General features: G+C 37.5%; 1 protein-coding gene and 1 long non-coding RNA gene across 3 annotated transcripts in view; one reads left to right on the top strand and one right to left on the bottom strand.

Annotated features, from left to right (window-relative positions):
* COL19A1 (collagen type XIX alpha 1 chain) overlaps positions 1–20,439 on the bottom strand; it is a 346,955-nt gene extending 326,516 nt beyond the window's left edge. The window contains exons 1-2 of one of the 2 annotated variants that reach the window (XM_060615861.3): positions 19,924–20,439; positions 6,304–6,430 (exon numbers count right to left, since the gene is read on the bottom strand). In XM_060615861.3, coding sequence (XP_060471844.2) covers positions 6,304–6,430; positions 19,924–20,118 — 322 coding nt within the window. In that variant the 5' untranslated portion in view covers positions 20,119–20,439. Of the gene's footprint in view, positions 1–6,303; positions 6,431–18,909; positions 19,016–19,923 lie in introns of those variants that run through there. The other variant, XM_060615862.3, reaches the window with a different exon arrangement.
* Positions 20,200–21,772, top strand: LOC132667258 (uncharacterized). The gene is made up of 2 exons (XR_009605062.2): positions 20,200–20,289; positions 21,691–21,772. It is a non-coding gene; the product is annotated as an uncharacterized LOC132667258 (long non-coding RNA).
* The last annotated feature ends 823 nt before the right edge of the window (positions 21,773–22,595 follow it).

The raw sequence follows: 22,595 nt of genomic DNA, 5'->3' as shown, positions 1-22,595 counted from the left end.
CTCTCTCTCTCTCTCTCTCTCTCTCTCTCTCCCTCCCTCCCTCCCCTGCTTCCCCCCCCCCACACACACACACTCTCTCTCTCTCTCAAAATAAATAAATGAACTTAAAAGAAAGAAATGTTAAGTTGGAAGTGCCATTAAGAAATTCAAATTGTTAAGTTATTGATAGATAGAAATACAGGCATGGAACTCAAAATAGAGGTCTAGTGTGTGAAGTAAATTTGGGAGTACTAGAATATAAATCACATTTAAAGCCATGAGGACGGAAGAGATTACACGCAGAATGAGTTGAGAAGAAAAGATGGGAAAGGACTACCTCCTGAGAAATCTCAACATTTCTCTCCCTCGTCCATTTTTCTTGCTTTATTTTTCCTATTTCTTCATATCTTCAGAAGTACACATTCAATACCTTATGGAGCTATTATTACCTGTAAAATCACAATTAAAATCTGTCTAGCTGCATAGATGTTCTATTTATCACTCTTCTTTTCTAACATGCGTTAAAGAAAATTGTTTTCTTTACTTTTAGTAACAAAACCTATAACACAGCATTTGCCTCAAGATTAGAGTCTGGAACGTGAAAAGTAGCAATTTACCCAAGAGACAGAATTGGTTTCTTTTCTTTTCATAAATAGAGCAAAGAAGACCTTTAGGTGTTTCACACTTTTTCTAAAAAAAGACTAAAACAGACTTCCCGTTGGACTGCAGGGGAAGCAGTCCTTTTTATTTTATTGTTACAGGTTGCCCGCAGGCCCCTGTACATTTCCTACTTTGACAATATCTTTGAAAAGGATTACAGAGTGTCCCAGGTTCGGAGAAAAACACTGGTTAATAAATAATAGGTAAAGATCGATGGACCAGAATATAACAAAAATAATATGGAAAAGTGACCAAACATGAAAACAAAAAAAGTGAGAACACAGCTATTTTAACAGAAAAGTCACAAAAGATCACAAAATCCTTATAGCATCTTGTGGGTTTGTCGTCGTTGTTGTTGTTTTTATTTTTTTTTTAACGTTTATTTATTTTTGAGACAGAGAGAGACAGAGCATGAATGGGGGAGGGGCAGAGAGAGGGAGACACAGAATCTGAAACAGGCTCCAGGCTCTGAGCTGTCAGCACAGAGCCCGACGCGGGGCTCGAACTCAAGGACCGCGAGATCATGACCTGAGCCGAAGTCGGGTGCTTAACCGACTGAGCCACCTAGGCGCCCCTTGTTGTTGCTTTTAAAACAAAGCTGTTCCTCCAAAGAATACCTGGTTAGGACCTATAATATTTATTTATAATTGTGAAATTTTCCTCCACTTTAAAAATTTAGGAGTTACATAGCATATTTGTCAGTTACATGGCACCACATTGAACATGAGGAATTCTTAAAAACACAAAACTCTCCATACGATAGCACACTTTCCACTCTTGAGTTTAATTAAGAGTGCAGTGTGTTTCAATTAATAAAAGCCAAATTTCAGAATAACAGTTTTTCCTTATAATTGATAGTAAACTAGCTTTAAAAGGTATATGTGTATGGTCTAGGGCCTAAGTTTATAATCAATTCCATCTAGACACTTAACATGAAGTTTTACCATAAGTAAAAGAAATGGCATTCTATCATCTCTCCTTTTATCAAGTCTGGTTTGTTTTTTGTTTTGTTTTGTTTTGTTTTGTTTTGGGGGTATGTTTTTTTTGCTGCATTTCCTTACTCTGGTCTTCTGTTTTTATTATTTTTGATGATAACTCAGTACTTGGCCTTAGACCAGATTTAGGAAAGTAAAAGAAAAAGAGGAAACTTTAATTACATAAACATAATACATAAACTTCTATCACAGTGGAAAGTTTCAAGAAAATTTAATGCAGATTTTAAGATCTATACAATGTATGTTTTTAATACAATTCTCTTCTCTTTAATATGATTCTCTTTTGACAACTGAGCTAAAACCGCCACATTCAAATTATTTATCTACAATATGAAAATATATAAATATGCCTTAACTCATAATATCAATGTAATAGTAAAACTGATAAAAGAATAAGAAATAACTGAATTCTTAATGGCTTCAAGATTTTAAAATTCAAGTTGTATTGCATCTTTCCATATTACTCTTGAATTCTATCCCAACTGGAACAATATTCCAAGTATCATTAAATATACTATAGAGTTAAAATAAAGCAATTAAAAGACTCAATTTATCCTTCGTATATTTAGGTTTAACAGTAGACTGTTGACAACTTCACAGACTCCAAAGTTGAAACCCTAGCCTCTCCCTCAGATTTGTTATATTTTATTTTTAGATGTAATCACTTCCCTCCGGTAAATGGTTAGTGACCACACACACAGGTCTGCACATGAGGAAACTAAAAAGGGAACCTTGCACTGTGAATCAGAGACACAAGACACAAGAGCCCCCTGTCAGGCCATGCCCAGCGTGTCATATTCTTCAATAATCCTTATGACAGTGCTGTGCAAACATTTTCAGTTAATGCAAATGATACCTGAAGTTAAGCAATTGCCATGGCATGTTCAGTATGTGTTGCTTCAGGAGCACCTTCTACCAAACAGCCTGATAAAAATCAACTCTTAATTTTTGTCTGTATTACTTTCTCTCAGTGCTTCATGTTATGTGAATCTTGTTAAGAGTTCAGATTAATTCTGAATTCACACTCCTTAGGAAAATCTTTCAGAAAGATAACTTTGGTAAAGTTAATTGGACCAGAATATATGCATTTTAGTAGTCCTACATACAATAAATAGAACCTGATTAAAGAATTGCAATACCATGGGGCACTTGGGTGGCTCAGTCGGTTAAGTGTCCGACTTCGGCTCAGGTCATGATCTTGTGGTTCATGGGTTCGAGCCCTGCATTGGGCTTTGTGCTGGTGGCTCAGAGTCTGGAGCCTGCTTCGGTTTGTGTCTCCCTCTCTCTGTGCCCCAACTCCCACTCGTGCTCTGTCTCTGTCTTTCTCTCTCTCTCAAAAATAAATAAACATTAAAAAAATTAAAAAGAAAATAATTGCGATACGAAAGCTGCAAAAGCAAAACATTCAGGGGAATTCCAAAATGGGGAAGTTTCAGTAGTGTAAAATGATTAAGTTCTAATGTTGCTGCACAACATTGTGCCTATAGTTAACAATACTGAATTATATATACACTTAGATATTTCTTCAGAGGGTAGATGCCATGTTGGGTTCCTACCATGGTTTTTTAACTTAAAAAAGTTACTAAAGGAAAAAATAACAAAAAATAAATAAAATAAAATAAAATAAAATAAAATAAAATAAAATAAAATAAAGAAAACCTGGTAGGTAAGATGCAAGATAACCAGCTAAAAAAGAAAAAAAAAAAAGACAAAAATGTCGGTTAATACTCCCACAGGTGAGTATTTCTACAAGTGTTTTCCTTAGACATATCATATTAGATTCACGTGGGGAGTCTGTTAAAGAAATTAATTGCTGAATCCCACCCCAGCCTGTCTTGCATAATGGCAATCTCAGAGTGGGATTTAGGAATCAATACCCCAGATGATTCTTGGTCAAACTAAAACTGGAAATTGATTTATTGTAGATCCTTCAAATCATTATTATTGTTAAAAGCATTGATTATGCACTAGCATGTCCCTAAAACTGTGTCCATCTCAACCAAAGATTCATTTTCCTTTCTAACCAAAGAAGTCTTATCCTCTCCTTTTAAGTTGCAAATCACATTACCTACTAATGCTTCTTAAAAGGAGGGAACAAACAAAATAACTAAAATTAACAACTCAGGCAACAGCAGATGTTGGCGAGGGTGCAGAGAAAGAGGAATCCTTTTGCACTGCTGGTGGGAATGAAAACTGGTGCAGCCACTCTGAAAAACAGTATGGAGCTTCCTCAAAAAATTAAAAATAGAACTACCCTACGACCCAGCAATTGCACTACTAGGCATTTATCCAAGGGATACAGGTGTGCTGTTTCGAAGGGACACATGCACCCCCATGTTTATAGCAGCACTATCAACAATAGCCAAAGTATAGAAAGAGCCCAAATGTCCATCGATGGATGAATGGATAAAGAAGATGTGATATACATATACAATGGAGTATTACCCAGCAATCAAAAGGAATGAAATCTTGCCATTTGCAACTACATGGATGGAACTGGAGGGTATTATGCTAAGTGAAATTAGTGAGTCAGAGAAAGACAAAAATCATATGACTTCACTCATATGAGGACTTTAAGAGACAAAACAGATGGACATAAGGGAAGGAAAACAAAAATAATATAAAAACAGGGAGGGGGACAAAACAAAAGAGAGTCATAAATATGGAGAACAAACTGAGGGTTGTTGGAGGGGTTGTGGTAGGGGGATGGGCTAAATGGGTAAGGGCCATTAAGGAATCTACTGAAATCATTGCTTCATTATATACTAACTAATTTGGATGTATATTTTAAAAAATAAAAAATAAAGTTAAATAAAAAAAAAGAAGAAGATGTGGTACATAGATACAATGGAATATTACTTGTCAATCAAAAAGAATGAAATCTTGCCATTACCAATAACATGGATAGAACTAGAGTGTGCTATGTTAAGCAAAATTAGTCACAGAAAGACAAATTTCATATGACTTCACTCATATGTGGAATTTAAGATACAAAACAAATGAACATAAGGGAGGGAAGCAAAAATAATATAAAAATAGGCAGAGGGACAAAACATAAGAGACTCTTAAATACAGAGAACAAACTGAGGGTTGCTGGAGGGATCTTGAGTGAGGGGATGGGCTAAATAGGCAAGGGGCATTGAGCAGGGCACTTGTTGGGATGAGCACTGGGTGTTATATGTAGGTGATGAGTCACTGGATTCTACTCCTGAAATCATTATTGAATTATATGCTAACTAACTTGGATATAAATTTTAAAAACAACGGAGAGGACATAAAGAAATTAAGAGTCAAAACATCATCAGAGTGAACGCCCCTTGCCCTATGGACTTCCTTTTGCCATGAGTCACTTCTGATTTATTTCTCACTGAGGAAGGAAAGTGTTTTCCCCCAAAAAAGCATGACAGCCTCAGGATATCATTGATACAGTGGCAGAATATTCAAACTTTCATGTGGATTATTAGGAAATGCACCTCCTGACGAATTAATATAAAAATCACAAAGACTGGGACGCCTGGGTGGCTCAGTCAGTCAAGCGTCTGACTTCAGCTCAGGTAATGATCTCGCAGTCTGTGAGTTTGAGCCCCGCATCAGGCTCTGTGCTGACAGCTCAGAGCCTGGAGCCTGCTCCCAATTCTGTGTCTTCCTCTCTCTCTGTCCCTCCCCTGCTCAGTCTCTCTCTCTCTCTCTCTCTCTCTCTCAAAAATAAATTTAAAAAATTTTTTAAAAATCACAAAGACTTACATAACACTAAGAGATTAAGATTTGTTATATCTTAGACTGTTTTTATGTGTGCTTCAAACTCAGAAGCCTCTACTAGAGCATGTTTATACCCCTTAGCAATACTTCTTAAAGATATAGTCAAAATAGTAGGCACAATAAGACTCATAGTTTCAGAATGCATCATCATATGTGACCATCGTCAGAATACATTATATGTGATTCTTTGCGTAGGAGAGTTGAAGTGTCTCTTTGCTTAGAAAATGGCTTCTCTAGTGTGTCTAGTTTGACTTAAAAGTACATCTAAATCAGTAGTTTATACATACTCAAAGTTCAAGAAAAGTTTTCCAAATTAGGCACGTAATTATTTTTAAAAATCAGAGATGAGAGTAAATGTTTCAAACTGCCTTCAAGCCCTTTGGAAATATTTGTGAAGTTGATAATTTAATAACTGCAAATAAATATCTATTTAGTGCTAAGTGCTTTAACAACTGTTCATCTTTTGTACATTTCATCTGAGATACTATAAAACTTACTTAAACTACATTTCCTTTTATATCTCCTAGTTTTCACTTTTCCCTAATTAAGATTAGACATGTCCCTGGTTAATCCTAATTAGTGATAGACATGTGTACTTCTAACTTATGACAAGGGGTGAAAGAAGAAAAGTACATGCAGAGAATCACACACATATATTTATATTTTTAAATATCAATGAAAGGAAGGAAAGGCTATTTAGACTAATATAATATGGGAAAATGAGGTGATTTTAGAAATTCTCAATGTGCAAAATTAAAGGTCAATGGGAAAAAAGAATGAATTTATTTTGTACTTGTAGATTTAATCTATGGCCTCCTTAACCCCAACAATTTACTTCGATGAGTTTTAAAAATAACTTGAAGACTATAAATAACATTTGGTGACTGGACAAAAGAGGTGGCCTGGATACCTGACTTGTCCCTGACCGTCACGGAAGTGGAAGCAGGAAGCAGAAGCATTGCCATCCAGAGCCAAAGTTTCCAAGAGCCAGCATGCCTCATTGTGCCTCGAAACCATGTGAACAAGTGGCTGCAGGTCTGCAACAAAACAAAATACTGGAATTGAGCTTACAATTCCTTTCATCATTATCTCTAGAAAATCCTCATCACCAAAGAGAACACAATAGATTTTTACACTACATAGAATTATATAATTGGATATATGATTATATATGTAGTTATACATAATTTATCAATATACACCTTAGTGTGTATTAAAAAGTTTCAAAAATATTTTCAGATTACTTCCTAATTATCAATGTCCACACAGCCTCTTATAACTTAAATTTTCTCTTCTTTTCATGTGTTTTTTAAAGCTATACCACTTTAAAATGATTTTATGTATGCAATTTAGAAATATAGACATATATATACACATATATATACACACACACATATATGCATACACATATATATGTGTGTGTGTATATATATGTATATATATATAAATGTGTGTGTGTGTATATATATATATATATATATATATATATTTCTAAATCCTGGTAAAATACACCTAACATAAAATCTAAAATCTTCATCACTTTTAGGTAGAATTAAGTACCATCATATTATTGTGTAATCATCACTATCATCCATAATTTCTCATCTTGCAAAACTGAGACTCTATAACTATTGAACATTAACTCCCCATTTCTCCCTCCCCAATCCTTGGCAACTACCACTCTACTTTCTGACTCTACGAATTTGATTACTCTAGGTAACTCATATAAGTGGAATCATACAGTATTTATCCTTTTGTGACTTCATTTCATTTAGCATAATATCCTTAAAGTTCATTCATGTTGAAGCATATGTCAGAATTTCCTTCCTTTTTATTTTAATTTTTTAAGTTTATTTATTTTGAAAGAGAGAGAGAGGGAGAGAGAGAGCGAGAGAATCCCAAGCAAGCTCTGCTCAGCATGGAGCCAATGCAAACTAGATCCCACAACAGTAAGATCATGACCTGAATTGATATCAAGAGTCCAGTGGCTAACAGACAGCCACCCAGGAGACCCCAAAATTTCCTTCCTTTTTTAAAGCTGAATAATATTGCACTGTATATATATACCATGTTTTGTTTATCCAGTCATCCACTGATGTATACTTGGGTTGCTCCTGCCTTTTGGCTAATGTGAATAATGTTACTATGAACATGAATGTACAAATACCTGTCCAAACCCTGCTGTCAATTCTTTTACGTACATACCCAGAAACGGGATTGCTGGATCATATGATAATTCTATTTTTAATTTTCTTAAGAACCAACATACTGTTTGCCATACCAGCTACACCATTTTATATTCCCACGAACAATGCACAACAGTTCCAAATTCTCTCCATCCTCATCAACCTTATTATTATTTTTTTAATAGCAACCATCCTAATGGGTATGAGAGGGTATCTCATTATGTTTTTGATTTTCATTTCCCTAAGGATTAGTGATGTTGAAGGTCTTTTCATATGCTTATTTCCATTTGTATATCTTCTCTAGAGAAATGCCTATTAAATCCTTTCCCCATTTTATAATCTGGCTATTGTTGAATTGTAGGAGTTCTTTATATATTCTGGATATTAGTCCCTTTCAGACATATGATTTGCCCATATTTTCCTCCTTGTTGTGGGTTACCTCTTCACTCTCTTGATTGTGTTCTTTGCTACAAAGAAATTTACTTTTATGTCATCCAATTTACCTATTGTTCTTGTCACCTGTTCTTTTGGTGTCATCTACAATGGATTTATATTTTTACAATATAATCTTATTATTCACAATTCTATTTTCTCTTCTATATATTAGTGTTACACATTTTGTCTTAACTGATGTTACATTTTCTATAAACATAACTATGTTGTTACTGGGAGGAATAATCACTGCTACTGGAGTGATTACTATAGATACATGTGAAAAGCAATCTTTCCTTATGTTTAAAGAAAAGAATGGATATATATAATTCCTGCCTGAGCCTACCACTGGCATCATATTTAACATTAATGTGTTATCATCCATAACCATTTGTTTTTCTAAATATAGACTACTACTTTATAGGTATTACAGTAAAAGATTTAGTAAACAGAATCCCGAAAATGGAAAACTTCAATAGTATGCAAATTAATTTTTATAGTGAAATAACATGAAAATAAACTGTAAGTAAAAATATAACGGCTCCTTCAGTGTATTTAACAACTGCAGTATTATTAGAATAGCTATTCTAAGACTTCTAAATATGCAAATAATATTGAATCATTTATTTGCCATCATTTAAATTTTATTCAAGAGTCAAATATAAAAGAATCCATCACACCAATGTCTAAATGTTGTCAGTACACACTCTAGAAAAAAACTAAAGTTATCATCTTTGGTATTCTGCATGTGCCAAATACTCTAAGATCAGCACTTTAAAATTAATTCAAGATTTTAGATATTTCTGGATGAATAGCTAGAAGTAGCAATTGCAACACTAAAATCGTGTGTGGTTCTAAATATCAAACAGCTGGTTTTATGCCTTATTTCTTTTAAACTCTTTCATCTAGATATAGTCTTAATCCTCATATGACTTTGCAAACTTATCCTATTATTTCAGTTAGTAGTTGTTAAAGCAATTAATTCTATTTCAAATAAATGAACTCAAAAATACTAATTTAATTATCAGAGATCCTTGATTTTTTTATTTTTAACCACGAATTTTTTTATCTTCTAGACATTTTTGTTACTTAAAGGGATTTCAATTACTAACACACAGACAAGAATAAAAGAAGTTTTACACTACTATAGTCATTAAATATTCAATAAAAAATTACCATGCAAATAATCTTCAGGTACATATGAATTAAATCAGAAAATTTTACCAAATATTTAAGCAGAAATTATCACTGACCTTTCATTTAAAAAATTTTTCAGAGAATAGACCAAGAGAACACAGGTAAATCATTAAGGCAGCAAAATTATTACAATATACTCAACAATGATATTGTAAGAAAGAGAAAATTACTGGCAAATCTCTTTTGAACACAGATGTGAAACTGTCAACAAAATTTTAGTACAGTAGAGGAAAACATCAACAGAACAAAAAGGCAACCTACTGAAAGGGAGAAGATATTTGAAATGATACATCTGATAAGGAGTTAATATCCAAAATATGTAAAGAACTTATACAAGTCAACACCAAAAAAAAACCAAAAAAAAAACCCCATAATTAAAAAATGGGCAGAGGACTTGAATAGACATTTTTCCTAAGTGACTTCTATTAGTTGATAAATTAGCAGTGTAGTATAGAGATTAAAACCATGGCTTATGTCTGGGCTATGCCACTTATAAACAAGTTATGTAATCTCACTAAGCCTTCGTTTATTTACCTGAAAACTGATAATAACAATAGCAATAAATTATTTAACAACTGGGGAAAGTATAGTAGAGGTCCTTGAACATATTAAGTATTCATACAAATTACCTACTATTATAAGTGTTTGCTCTACATATTCATAAATAATAATAAAAATTGGGGGTGCCTGGATGGCTCAGTTAGTTAAGTGTCTGACTCTTGATTTCAGCTCAGGCCATGATCTCAGGGTCCTGAGATCAAGCCCTGTGTCAGGCTCTGCACTGAGGCGGGAATCTGCTCCAGATTCTCTCTCTCTCCCTCTCTCTGTGCCCCTCTACCGCTTATGCATGTGTGCACTCTTTCTCATAAATACATAAATAAATAAATAAATAAATAAATAAATAAATAAAATAATTAGTAAAAGTTCAGTTGTCTCCTCAGCCTGAGGTTGATAGTGATATTTGGACAATGGGAAAATGTCAAAGCACCCATAAATTTATGTTCATTGAAGCTTTGGTCCCTCTTACAGCAACAAAGACCCAGAGAGCTATATAGCCATATGTATATTAACTCAATCTTGAGGTCTCCCAACTGTTTCCTTGAGTCACTTAGCGGTTCATAGCACTTAGCTTCAATCTCATTTATGCAAAACGCTTGAAGAATAAGATGTTATGTTTAGTTGACTAAATGTCCTAGTTATTGATGAATTGCCATTCCACCCTCTAATGAAATGCCTTTCACCAAGTTCAGCAAGAACTTGAGAGAATTCTTTGTTCTCCCCATTTAATTCAAATCTTGGTGGTACTTCCTATAGCTGACTACTCCCTCCTTGAAATCTTCATTCTCATTGGTCATCCCAGCCCTCACACTCTCTGGGATGTCTCTCTAAATCCCTTCTCAAATCTTTTTGCTACCTGATATCTTAATCCTGGGATCTGTGGGCCTTCCCCACCTTGTCTTTATAATGTCTCTTGAGGTGATCTCACCATTTCTTGGCTTTGAACAGTACCTGTCAGATGAATCTAAAATTTCTATCCCCAATCCAGTCTTCTCTGAACATTAGACTGTAGCCAGCTGCCTATTCTATATTTCCTCTTAGATGGTGCACAAGACACCTGTAATTTAATATGTCCAAGTTAAATGCTTGATTCTCAACCACAACTTACTCTTCTCATGCTCTTCCCAGTCTCAATTAGTGCCCATCAAAATGCTCAAACCAGGAACTCAAGTATCACGCTGATGCTTCTGTCTTCCTTATCACCATCTCCCACATCCAAACAATCAGCAAGTCATATCAGTATTACCCCATACCCATCTCAAATCCATCCACTGCCCTCCATTCTTCTGCCATAATCCTAATTCAGGTTACCCTGGTGTAGATTCCCAACAACTTCCTAACTCATTTCCCCTCAAATCTGCTATCAGCTTCTGACCATATTCACTTACTACATAGCACAGGAGAGCTTTTCTTAAAATAAAAATTGAATCATGTCACTCCCCTGCTTTAACGCTTTAAATGGTTTCCCATTGTACTTTACATGTAATCCAAAAGCCTTTCTATGGCCTTCTAGGCCCTGAGTACTTTAGCTCTTACTCTCCTCTCCAGCTTCACTTGGTACTGTCCTCTTCACTGATATCCTATCCCTCAAATTTCCATGTTCTTTCCAACCTCAGGACTTTTGTGCATGCTGTTTCCTCAACCTGGATCACACTGGGTCCTGTTCATCCTACACCTCTCAATGTAAATGTTACTGGGTGGAAGAGCTCTTACCTGACAGGTAAGTGTCCTTGCCCCATTATTCTCTAGCTCAGACAATTCTGTCTGTGGACATATGTTTATTGCCCCCACTCAACTCTACTCTCCCTTGAAGGCAGAGACTATGTCTGTCTTGTCCATCACCTTATCCTCAGCAGCTAGCATAGTATCTGTGAAAGTAGGGGCTCAATAAACATTCTTTGAATTAAAATAAGTAACAGACTGCCAATTTCCAAATCTTAAGATATAGAAAAACATACTTATCTTTAAATCTGTAGTGATGATAATTTAATCTTTTATAATTCATCAAGCATTTTAAGATCTTATAATATTTCAAGGATCATTACCATGAACATAATATCTATTCGTACATTAAATTCTTAATTTTTCTCTTTTTAAGCTTTTTATTTTAATTCCAGTATAGTTAACATACAGGGTTATATTAGTTTCAGGTGTACATCTCTTTATACATTTAAAACATGTTTACTATTTGAGGTTTCTATTGTTTTGATCCTGATTAAGTACAGATATACTCCCCTCCACTAGGAACATTTTTTTTCCCACTAGGAACATTTGGAAAAAAAAAAAAAACAAAAAAAAAAAACTTGATAAAGGTCTCAAAATAAATCCTTGTATAGGTTAAAACAAAACACCTTTTCCAGATCCTTAACCTCTGCTTCAGGCAGTTGCAGGGTGGGAAAAACCTCCCTTAGGGTCTTTCTGGACCTCTCCTCCAGATCCTTCTCACTGTCCCCAGAACCCTCAGGCTACTTCTTGCTGCTCTGGACCCACCTCCAGTGCCCTCCAGGAATTCTCAATTCTGGGCTTTGTCCACAATCTCCTCCATCATCAAAACTTCCCAATTTTCTATTTTGTTCCCTCAGCTAGATGACCATCAAGATAGTTTGATAAATTTATACAAGCCAATGTTGTCACAATTTAACTTATTGCTCTTCTTAGGTAAGATTTAAATGTTAACACAGACCTTCAATGCTGTCCCAATGGACTGCCCAATGAAGAGCCTCAGAATAATATATGTGGATATGGATGTTACTAAAGGCCTCAAATCACTTTTTTCAAAACTTGTACAAAGATGGCTCATGATACATTTTAAGAAGGATGTGGGGAATATTGGTTACACATGTTCTCATTTTCTGAAGCACAATTTCTTTTATATGTGTATTTTTTGAGAGGCAGGCATGTCTCTTCCTAACACTATCACATTATAGGACAAGAGATCCACATAACATATGTCTAAATATATGAAAGTTAAAAATAAAGCTAATAAGACTAAGAAGAAATATGTTTTTTCCTTTTATCTTGGCAAGTATACCTTCACAAAGACTTGAAAGCCCAAGTCAAGTTTGGAATTGAATACAGCAGGCTACAAGGGATTAACTAGACTCTGGCCTGGACCAAAGCTCTTCCCTCACTTTTTCCCATTCTTGGCTTGGTCTGCACCATGAGGGGCCTCACCTACATGTATGGGAAGATACCAATAAGTCTAAGCTCTGTCCATAACACCTGCAAGCAGTCACTCCTTGATACCTGCTTGGGCCTAAGAGTGTTCCCACCAGTGACTTGGTTTGCCCCTGGAAAGACGAATCCAAGGAAGAGGTCTGCCAGATCTTATAAGAGGACTAAGGGTCCTTTGGTCAAGGAATTTCAGGATCTTGGGTTCCCAGAGCCTCAACTAGCAGCTTGAGCTTTGTGTGGATGGGTCCCCTTATATCTGTGGACTCCTAACCCTGAGAGCAGAAGCACATCCAGAGCAAGGCCACATAAGGGCCTTCCAAAATGTAAGGCCCAGAGCAGGGACCTTGTTGCCTGGGCCTAAGGAGAGTACAGAAGATAAGTACCAGGCCCTCATTCTACAGATATGAAACATTAAAGCTCATAGAGAAGATCCCAGAGCCTGAGATTCAAGTCCAGCTCTTCTTCACTAAGAAGCCAGTGCTGTTACACCATGATGTTTACTATCAGGATGTGAGATAGACCTTTAACTTCCCTATATACTTCCTTTAAATTTGTAGCTATTCTTTTTTTTTTTTTTTTTTTTAATTTATTTTTGGGACAGAGAGAGACAGAGCATGAACGGGGGAGGGGCAGAGAGAGAGGCAGACACAGAATCGGAAACAGGCTCCAGGCTCCGAGCCATCAGCCCAGAGCCTGACGCGGGGCTCGAACTCACGGACCGCGAGATTGTGACCTGGCTGAAGTCGGACGCTTAACCGACTGCGCCACCCAGGCGCCCCAAATTTGTAGCTATTCTTTATCAAGATGCTAGCCAGATCCTGGGGGGTGCCTGGGTGGCTCAGTTGGCTGAACAACCGACTCTTGGTTTTAGCTCAGGTCATGATCTCAAGGTTCATGAGTCCAAGGCCCACATCAGGCTCCCCACTGGTGGTGTGGAGCCTGCCTGGGATTTTCTCTCTCCCTCTCTCTCTGCCCCTGCCCTGATCGCTCTGTCTTTCAAAATAAGTAAATAAACTTAAAAAAAAAAAAAAAAAAAAAAAAAAAAAAAAAGCTATCCAGATCCAGGCTGTAGTTCTTTCCCAGCACTACAAAGTACCAAAGTTCTAAGTGTGAGTATTCCCAGTACTGCCAGTCTTGAGCAGACAACAGTGCCGAGGAGCTGATGAACCGTCTAAAATCATCCAGATAGCCCTATCTATAACCTATTTCCCAATGCTATGACAACAAAGAGATAAAGACCGACTGAAGGTCTGGCTATGACCTCTACTTCTAACCCATTATTCTCACCATCCTTGCCCAAGTGGAATAGTTTTGATACTGGTTGGCATAAGGCAATTTAAAAAGGAGTCATTGTCCTTTAAGTTTCCATTATTCAGCTCTTGAAAACCTGTAAGGCAACTATGACACTGAAAATATTTTAATTAGGACATGAATTTTTTTATTCCTTATATATTTTTGAGAGAGAGAGAGAGAGAGAGAGAGAGAGAGAGAGAATGGAAGCAGGGCAGTGGCACAGAGAAGGGGACAGAGGATCCAAAGTGGGCTCTGTGCTGCTCAAACTCTTGAACTGCACGATCATGATCCCAGCTGAAGTTGGACGCTCAATCAACTAAATCACCCAGGTACTCTAGGAGATGGATTTTTAAAAATTCTTTGTCAATCTAGATTAATGTACACAGAGCATAGAAAAGACAGAAAAGAGCAGTGGAAAACCTTAATCTTTCATTCCATCCATACAATGAGATTCCTACTATGTGCCACAGGGGATATAGTAGTCACTGGGGATACAGCAGTGAGCCAAATAGGGGAAGTCCCTGGTGTCACTCTGGTAAAGGAGACCAAAAATAAACAAACATACACATCATCTTTGAAAGACAGACACTAGGAACTAAAGGAAAGCAGAGTAAATAGGATGATGAAATAGTAGGCTTGCTAGATAAGATGGTCAGGGGCTTCTCAGCACAAACTTTTGAGTAAACCAAACCAAATCTGCCTACAGAACATGAATCATTTTATAATGCTCATTCTGCATCTTTGAAATTTGGTATTAGGTAAAGAGTCTGAGTGTTAGAGTTAAGACATAAATAGAAAATAACACGGAAAAGACAAGTGAAAGAAGAAAAAGGAGAAAATAGAAAAGAGTACTGATTCACTTTATGTAGGCTGTTAAATGAGCAACACATTTCAACTTTTAAAAAAGTAAGTTTGATTTGTTACATGACTAAACCCATGTTCTCAGAGCATTCATTACAAAGAGTAATGCCGTGTGACTGGGTAGGGGTTTGATTCTTAAATCAAACTTCTTGACTACCCTCCAATATGCCTGTACATAACTCCAAGAAAATCTGGCCATAGTGTTGTGAAGTCACAGATCTTTTAAATAAGCAAAACAAACAAACAAACAAAAAACCAAAAAACAGGTGTTAACACATCTTTTACCAATCTTTAGAATCTATCTTTAGTGAAGCTAGAGCAGAGTCTATCAACTATTAGAGAAAACCAGCTGAAAAGACATGCCTATAGAGTTAAATTCCAAGCCAATAATAGGACAAAAAATCTCAACATCTTAGGACTAGATTTAGCATTATTTCATAATTTCACCAATAATGAAACTGAAGTTGGTTTGCAGAAGTCGGATGCAGCTTAGGCAAGGTTTCTGCCCTTATTACAATCTACAGAAAGCTCTTGACCTTTATATTTTAATTACAGGCATCCTTTTTACCTTAATAATCTGAGTTAGACATTTCAAAATCCGCTTTAATTCATTCTTTACCCCTCCCATATCAAATCTCTATCAAGTCTATCAAATCTACTTTTACAAAGTTCCTTTGAATCCATACCAACTTATCCATCCTCACAAAAACTGATTTACTTCACGTCCTTACCATTTCTCATCTGTAAAAGTGCAGGAGACCCCAAACTAGATTCCTCTGTTTCAGTCTCGTTCCCCTTGATTCTATATCCCTACTGCTCAAGACTTCTATTTCCATAACAGATCTAATCACTTTACTGCTCTGCTTTTTTGAAGTCTCCTGGTGGTTTTTCATTGGCTATTCCTAAGGGAACCACTCAAGACTCTCTCACCATTAGTGGAGTCCTCAACTCATCTGACCAGTCTCATGGCCTGCTACCTCCTTCCAAACAAACTCCACTCCATAAAACCCTTCACAATTACCCCACATGTGCCAGGCTTCTGCACACGCAGTTTTGGCTGTTGGGATATCTTTCCGTTCTCTTTCCAACTGGTGATCATTTACTCTGCCTTCCACATGCAATTCAAATACCATGTCTTCCATGAAGTCTGCAGGAACCATCACAGAGTTCATTTATTCACTGTCTTGCAATCTAATAGAGCTCAGTTCCCACCTCTGCTTCAGCACAGTCTATACTGCACTTTAATAACTTACGTACATTCCATCCCCCTCCATACTGAATATCTTACAGAAAAAAAAGTGTCTTATCATTCGTGTTTTGTTCAAACATTAAATGATGTTTTAACACTAGCATTTAGTAGGTACTCGATCAATTTGTAGGAACACAGTCTAAGGCAATACGTTTCCAAAATTAAACAAATGAAAGGTTCAACCTGTTAAGTAATATATGCAGATATGGACTTAACATTTACAGAAAGATAGGAGGTGAAGAATTACAGACCAATATAGAAAAAAATTACTAAAAGAAAGCTCAGTGAACATAAGTTCAGTTATTTAATGAGATGCACAAAACATACTATTACTGAATTTCTCTTCCCTCACAGAAAATATATTTCCTGGTTCTTAATGTTTATAATCCTCTAAAGCTGATCAACTCTACCACATTTTCTCAAAATTCTGTGTTATTTCTCCTGTCACTTCAAAACTAGCACCTACTTCCAGAGGGTCTCCAAACTCAGGTACCCTTTAAACAAGCTAACTGATTCTCATCATCCTCAACAACTTGTTTGGTTAACTGATACACTTCCCTGAAATATCATTGTCTCCATCAACTTTTTTTGATACCATTCTCAACTTCCACCATTATGAGTGACCTACATTTTTTTGGATATCAATTCGTTAGCTCTGTTTCCACAGATATATCTATATCAACGATCCAATACCACTTAAAATTTTAAATTAACATATATATTTCCTTATCTATCCAGTTTTCCTAATTTTTCCATCTGAAGGGCTCTATGACCTAATAATCTTACAATCTCATAATTCCTTTTGATTGTTCTCAAAGAGGTATCAGAGACCCTTTGGGCCTCACAAATATCCTAGTATTCTACTGGCATTCACCCTCTTTCTATCAATTTCCAAATTTAATACGCAACTTCCTCATCTGATTATATCACTACTGGCCTACAAAATAACACCCCAAAGAGCCCCTTGCCTCTCAGCCTCTCCTTTCCAGTCTCTCCCTGGCAAGTGTTATCTGCTCTCCTCATCTCCGGTTTCATTCCAGCTTGGATTCTCTGTCTTACCAGGCACATGACTGCTCACTCCCACCTCTAAGCCTTCACACATGCCATTCCTTCTGGCTGGAATGCCCTCTCTCTTGCTCTCTTCTGCTAAGCCTCTTTATTCTCTGCCTCTTTAAGATATATGACTTTAATGCAGCCTGCCCTGAATAATCCAACTCCAATCCCATTCATTCTCTTTTTTCCAAGATCCTTTCCAGGTTATATATTAGCATCTCTCTCTAGTCCTACTAATTTTTCACTTTCCACTTGAATTTGTAATTATGATGCCACTTAGCCTCACAACTATAGTTTCTATCTCCATATCTCCAAAAAAATGAACTACAATTTCAGCGAGAGAAATTAAACTGAAAGACCATAAAGTAGATGGAAATTTTCCATTTCTGGAGAATACCATGGGCTTCTTTCTGTTTTATATGGTTTCCTTGGATGACAATGATTCAGATACAGAGATAATGTCCCAACTGTGATAATAATCACATTTGCTTTTCTTTCACCTTTTTGCTTTTTCTCTGGCCTTTTCATATCAGGTTCAGTCTCACTCTGCTGCTCTATCACCACACCTCCACCCTCCTTTCCCAGGAAACCCAACTTAGATTCCTTACCAGTTTGAGAGCTCAGGCCGGACAAAACCTCATGGAAGCACCTGCCAGTCACTTTCTCCATTTTCTATCCCCTAGAGAGAGAATGAATTTTTCCACCCCTGGCGATTGCCTCCTTCTTTTCCATCCTGAAGACATATTCCCAGTCAAAGAACCCTGTCAAGCCTCCTCAGGAAGAGATTTTAGGTACGTGTGCACCATCTGAACAACTAAACATCTCAGTTTCTCCTTGGCAGGCACATACCAAAAACCTCTGCTTGAGTCCCACTACAGCTCTCTCCTCACACACCAGTAAGGAGATGCTGAGAGACCACACGTTTGATAAAGTGGTGTGTTTCTTTGCTTGTTTGTTTGTTTGTTTTAATCTCTTTAAAAAACGGCAGTGCTGCTTGGTTTGGATTGAGAACAGCAAGCGCCATTGCTCTCTCACTTTTTGTTGGGGTAGGGGTAGGGAGAGATGTTGGAGTGGTTTTATTTCATCCCCTCCATTATCAAGCACATATAAATTCCTCCTGAGCGTCCCAACCAACCTCCCACCTTGTTTCTCCTCAGATTTCTTCTCCAAGCAGAAGACGGGACCAATCAGTCTTGCAATTGTGGATGCAAGGAGGCAGCACAAGTATTTCCTTTACCCTTGCACTCCCCAACCTCAAGCTGGGGCTCACCATCACTCACTGCTGCAATTCCTGGATGGTTCCATTAAAACTCTGCGCATTCTCGGGTTCTGGGTTCTCCTCTTTTTGATCCCCAGCCCACTGTCCCCTGAGGCTGGCAGTGAGTTCTAGTATCCTGTCCCTCTCCATTTCCCCACCTCTCCCAGCCTCTGGAGCTCATGCAACCTGGCCAGCCCACCACCGACCCGCCTGCTCCCTCCCTCCCTCCCCCTTCCAAGGACAGGTTTCGCTTACGCGCCCGCCTGCTCAGAATGAGCTAGCGTGCCCGGCGGCCGAGGCGCGCTTGGTTCCGGGCCAACAAACTTCTTCGGGACCCTGCAGTGCCCTAGCGGGCTGCGCGGCGCCGCCTCCCTCCTCACGGCCGCGGTGGCGTCGGCGCCGGCGCGCTGACGGCGGTGGCGGCTGGATCTCGCAGCTAAGGCGGCGGAGGTGGGGGCCGCGTTCTCCGAGTGCCGGGACCTGGACGTTCCCGCGGCGGTGGCGGCGGCGGCAGGGACGGCGAGGACGGCGGCGGCGCTCGGTCGGGCCGCGCTGCGCATGCTGCAGGGTAATGAAGGAGCAGCGCCGGACGCCTGGAGGCTGACCGGGGCTGGGGGAGGCCCTAGTGCCGGGGTCCCCACCCGCGCAGCCCCTGGAAGCAGCACTTGGGAGAAATACCCGCATGTCAGAATAAGTAACCCCGGGCCCGAGAGCTAGGCGCCGGAACCTCGCGTCTGCCAGTTTACACCCCTTAACTGTCCCCTGGTTTCCAGTGGGTAACGTCTCTAGACGTAGACCAAAAAAATACGATCTAACGGCATGAATTTCTATTGAGTTTATTTGTTTTGTGCATTTAACCCCATGGATATGTTCTTCTGTCTTTGATGTCTGTTCTCACCCGCATCAGCGGTGCTGGTAGCTCTCCTTTACAAACACTCGTAGCCAGAAAAATCACCTAGAACTAAAGTATAACGCATAAAGCCTGCATTATGTGAACATCTGAGCACAAACTACATCATATATAGCATATTAAAGTGGCCGTAGCGTTCCAAACGTTTTTGGTCCCGTCGTTAAGCCACCTATGGGAATGCGTAATTGCAGGTGTGCATTATTTATCCGCCAAAACATATTTACATGTGTAGCACAGTTTTTACATTTTCTTGAAAAGCAGATGCACGCAAATGACCAGAGACACGAGCAGATGATATAGAACCGGCATGTGTGCGAGAGATCAAGGGAAACGGCCGGTGGCAAAGCTGCGCAGCTTACCTTGAATGTGTGTTTGAGCCCCTCAGAGGCGCAGTGGAGTCCGGCCAGGGCTGCCGCACCGCCGAGGAGTGGCCCGAGTGAGCTCCCTGCGAGTGGGGAAGGGGGACGCATCTCTGCCCTTATTAGTCTCTCCCAGTGTGACCCTCCCACTCGACGAGGACGAGGACTCCGCAAGACAGGACTCCGCCAACTCATGCACAGGTTTTCCTTAATTACAACAATGTCGCCTTAGAGCTAGGAATAATGACTTCCAGGTTTTTGTTTTATTAGCAGTTTCACAGAATGACTATTGGAGGCAGGTGCTTAGAGTTTCTCACTTTGATTATGAAATGTCTTCAAAGTATTGTGTGTGGCATACATTCACAGGTAATAATTGGCTTCTTAATAGTTGAGCTAAAAAAAAGATATCATTTGTGTATCATTTTTCACTTTTATGTCAGTTTATTTAAAGTTAATCAAGAGAGTCTGTCTGCCTTCTAATCATGTACATGTGTACAGGTTTGTGTGGTATGGTTTGTCTCAGAGTTCATAAAAGTATTTTGTGATTTTAAATATTATGTCTTTCTGTGGATTGGTGCTATAAATCCTGGGTTTTGAACTCTTTGGGATCTCTTTGAACATGTGAAGGTAACATTTTTCTGCAGATCTCTGTGTAGGTATTTGTGGGTGTGTGGAGAGTTCCATATCTATCTATCTATCTATGTGTGTATATATATATATGTATATATATATTTGGGTATATATACTAGGTATACATGTATATTTGAAGGCATATATACATATATGTATATACATATTGTGTGTATGAATACATATACATACATATATATATATATATATATATATATATATATATTTGAAAGAAAAGTAAAACCATTATAGAATTCAGAAAAATAATCAGGCATTAGAAAACAGATAAATTGGTTTAATTGTCTTTAGTTCAGTATTGCCATATTGGGGAAATAATATAAAATATGTTATGGATGCATAATGGTGAAAATCAGTAAGCTTAAAAGTTACCTTAAACCATAGAAATATGCTTCATGTGTCAGGGCTCATAAATCAGGTAACAAATAAATTGTGGCTGGCAAAAAATAAAAATGTTAAGAAAAATTTTAGGAAATAGCCCATTTCCACTTCATTGAAGTCAAACTATTAAAGAGTCAACTTTAATAGTGGTTTTTAAACCTGTCTTTCATTGTAGTCCAAATACCTGCATTTAGTGTTGCATCCATAGTGATGCAAACCATGTTTATAAGGCTAAATTTAAAACCTCTTGGTATGTTTCCTTCTGGTGTGATTTTCATCACTAATTTTTGGTTGACTGTGGAAAGAGGCCAAGGAGGGAGGATATCACATGAGTCACGCTGCTCAAATGGCCATTTGGAAACCATGATTCACAAATCTTCATCAGATTTTTGGTGATTCTTCTCTAATTTTTTAAAAGCATTGTCCCTATTTGAATTCTTTTTTTTCTCTTTAAGCAATTGTACATTACCCTTCAATTACTAGTGAATTGAAATAAGAGCATCTGTGTTTTATTTCTCTCATAGACTATTATATTCACTTTATTTACATTTAATTAGTACTATTTAAAGCAAGGCTTTAAAACTACTTAACAGAAAGCCTGAAATTTTGCCTCTAATTTGTGTTTTAATACAAGTAAATCATCTTTATTTTAGCATTACTTTCACAAACACTTTGATAATTTCATAATCTTTATATGTTTTTGACCTAACCGCTGTTATATTTGTCTTTCTATCTCAGATTGCTCCTTTTCCTACTCACAGCATTGAACTGAACAAGAGTTTGGAGAAATGATTAAAAATAAAAATTATTATTATCTGTTGCTTAGTTTGTTCCTAGATACACCAAGAATCCCAGGTCAATAAATATTCCTGGTTTTTCTTCCAGGAAAGGGTTCCAACTGGGGCTGGTTTTGTAATAACAAAGTATTATAGCCCTAGATTTTGGCCTGTTAGCAAGTTCTTTTCATTGAATTTTAAAGTGACTTCAAATAGAAAGAGCCCCTAACCAAGCACCTTTTATTTATCCAACCCAAATACAATTATAAATGATCAGTTTTTCTACTCGCTTCTGAAGCTACTGCGGGTAAAGGAACATCTGAAAATAATAGGAGATCTGACAGGACTTTGAATTCTGGCAAACAGCTTGCAGGGCTTCTAATGCCCAGCTTAGCTGTATGCACGTGCTTTAAAAAATTAAAAAGATTTGAAACACAAACTGCTTTCGACATTTATGCACCATGGAAGTCATGTTTAACTATTTTTATGCCATATGAGGAATAAATACCTTTAATACATTAAAAAACTGTTCCATACAGTTTTAAGTACAGTGTAAAGCCCCACTTACATAATCTAAGTGATATAAAAGGAACACTGCACCATATTTTGATAATTGCCCCATAATAAATTTAAAGAATGTATTTTTTGTCTAAGCCTCACTTCTTAATCTCCTGGGTAAACACGGCTATTTGTTTTTCCTTTTCTTCTTTTTTCTGTACTTCTGTACTCCCAGCCATGTTTCTTTGCCTTTTCCCTTTCGTAATTCCTTTCACTTTTCTCCTCCTTCAGAGTTTCCATTTTCCAAGAAGAAAGAATTTCAGCATTGCCCCCAGCTAACTTCTTAGTTACCAAACCATAAGAGTGTTC

This window comes from Panthera onca, chromosome B2, assembly GCF_046562875.1.
Source record: "Panthera onca isolate mPanOnc1 chromosome B2, mPanOnc1 haplotype 2, whole genome shotgun sequence".
Taxonomy (NCBI): domain Eukaryota; kingdom Metazoa; phylum Chordata; class Mammalia; order Carnivora; family Felidae; genus Panthera; species Panthera onca.
Note: the sequence above shows the minus strand (reverse complement) of the source record. Positions and strands in the feature narration are given on the sequence as shown.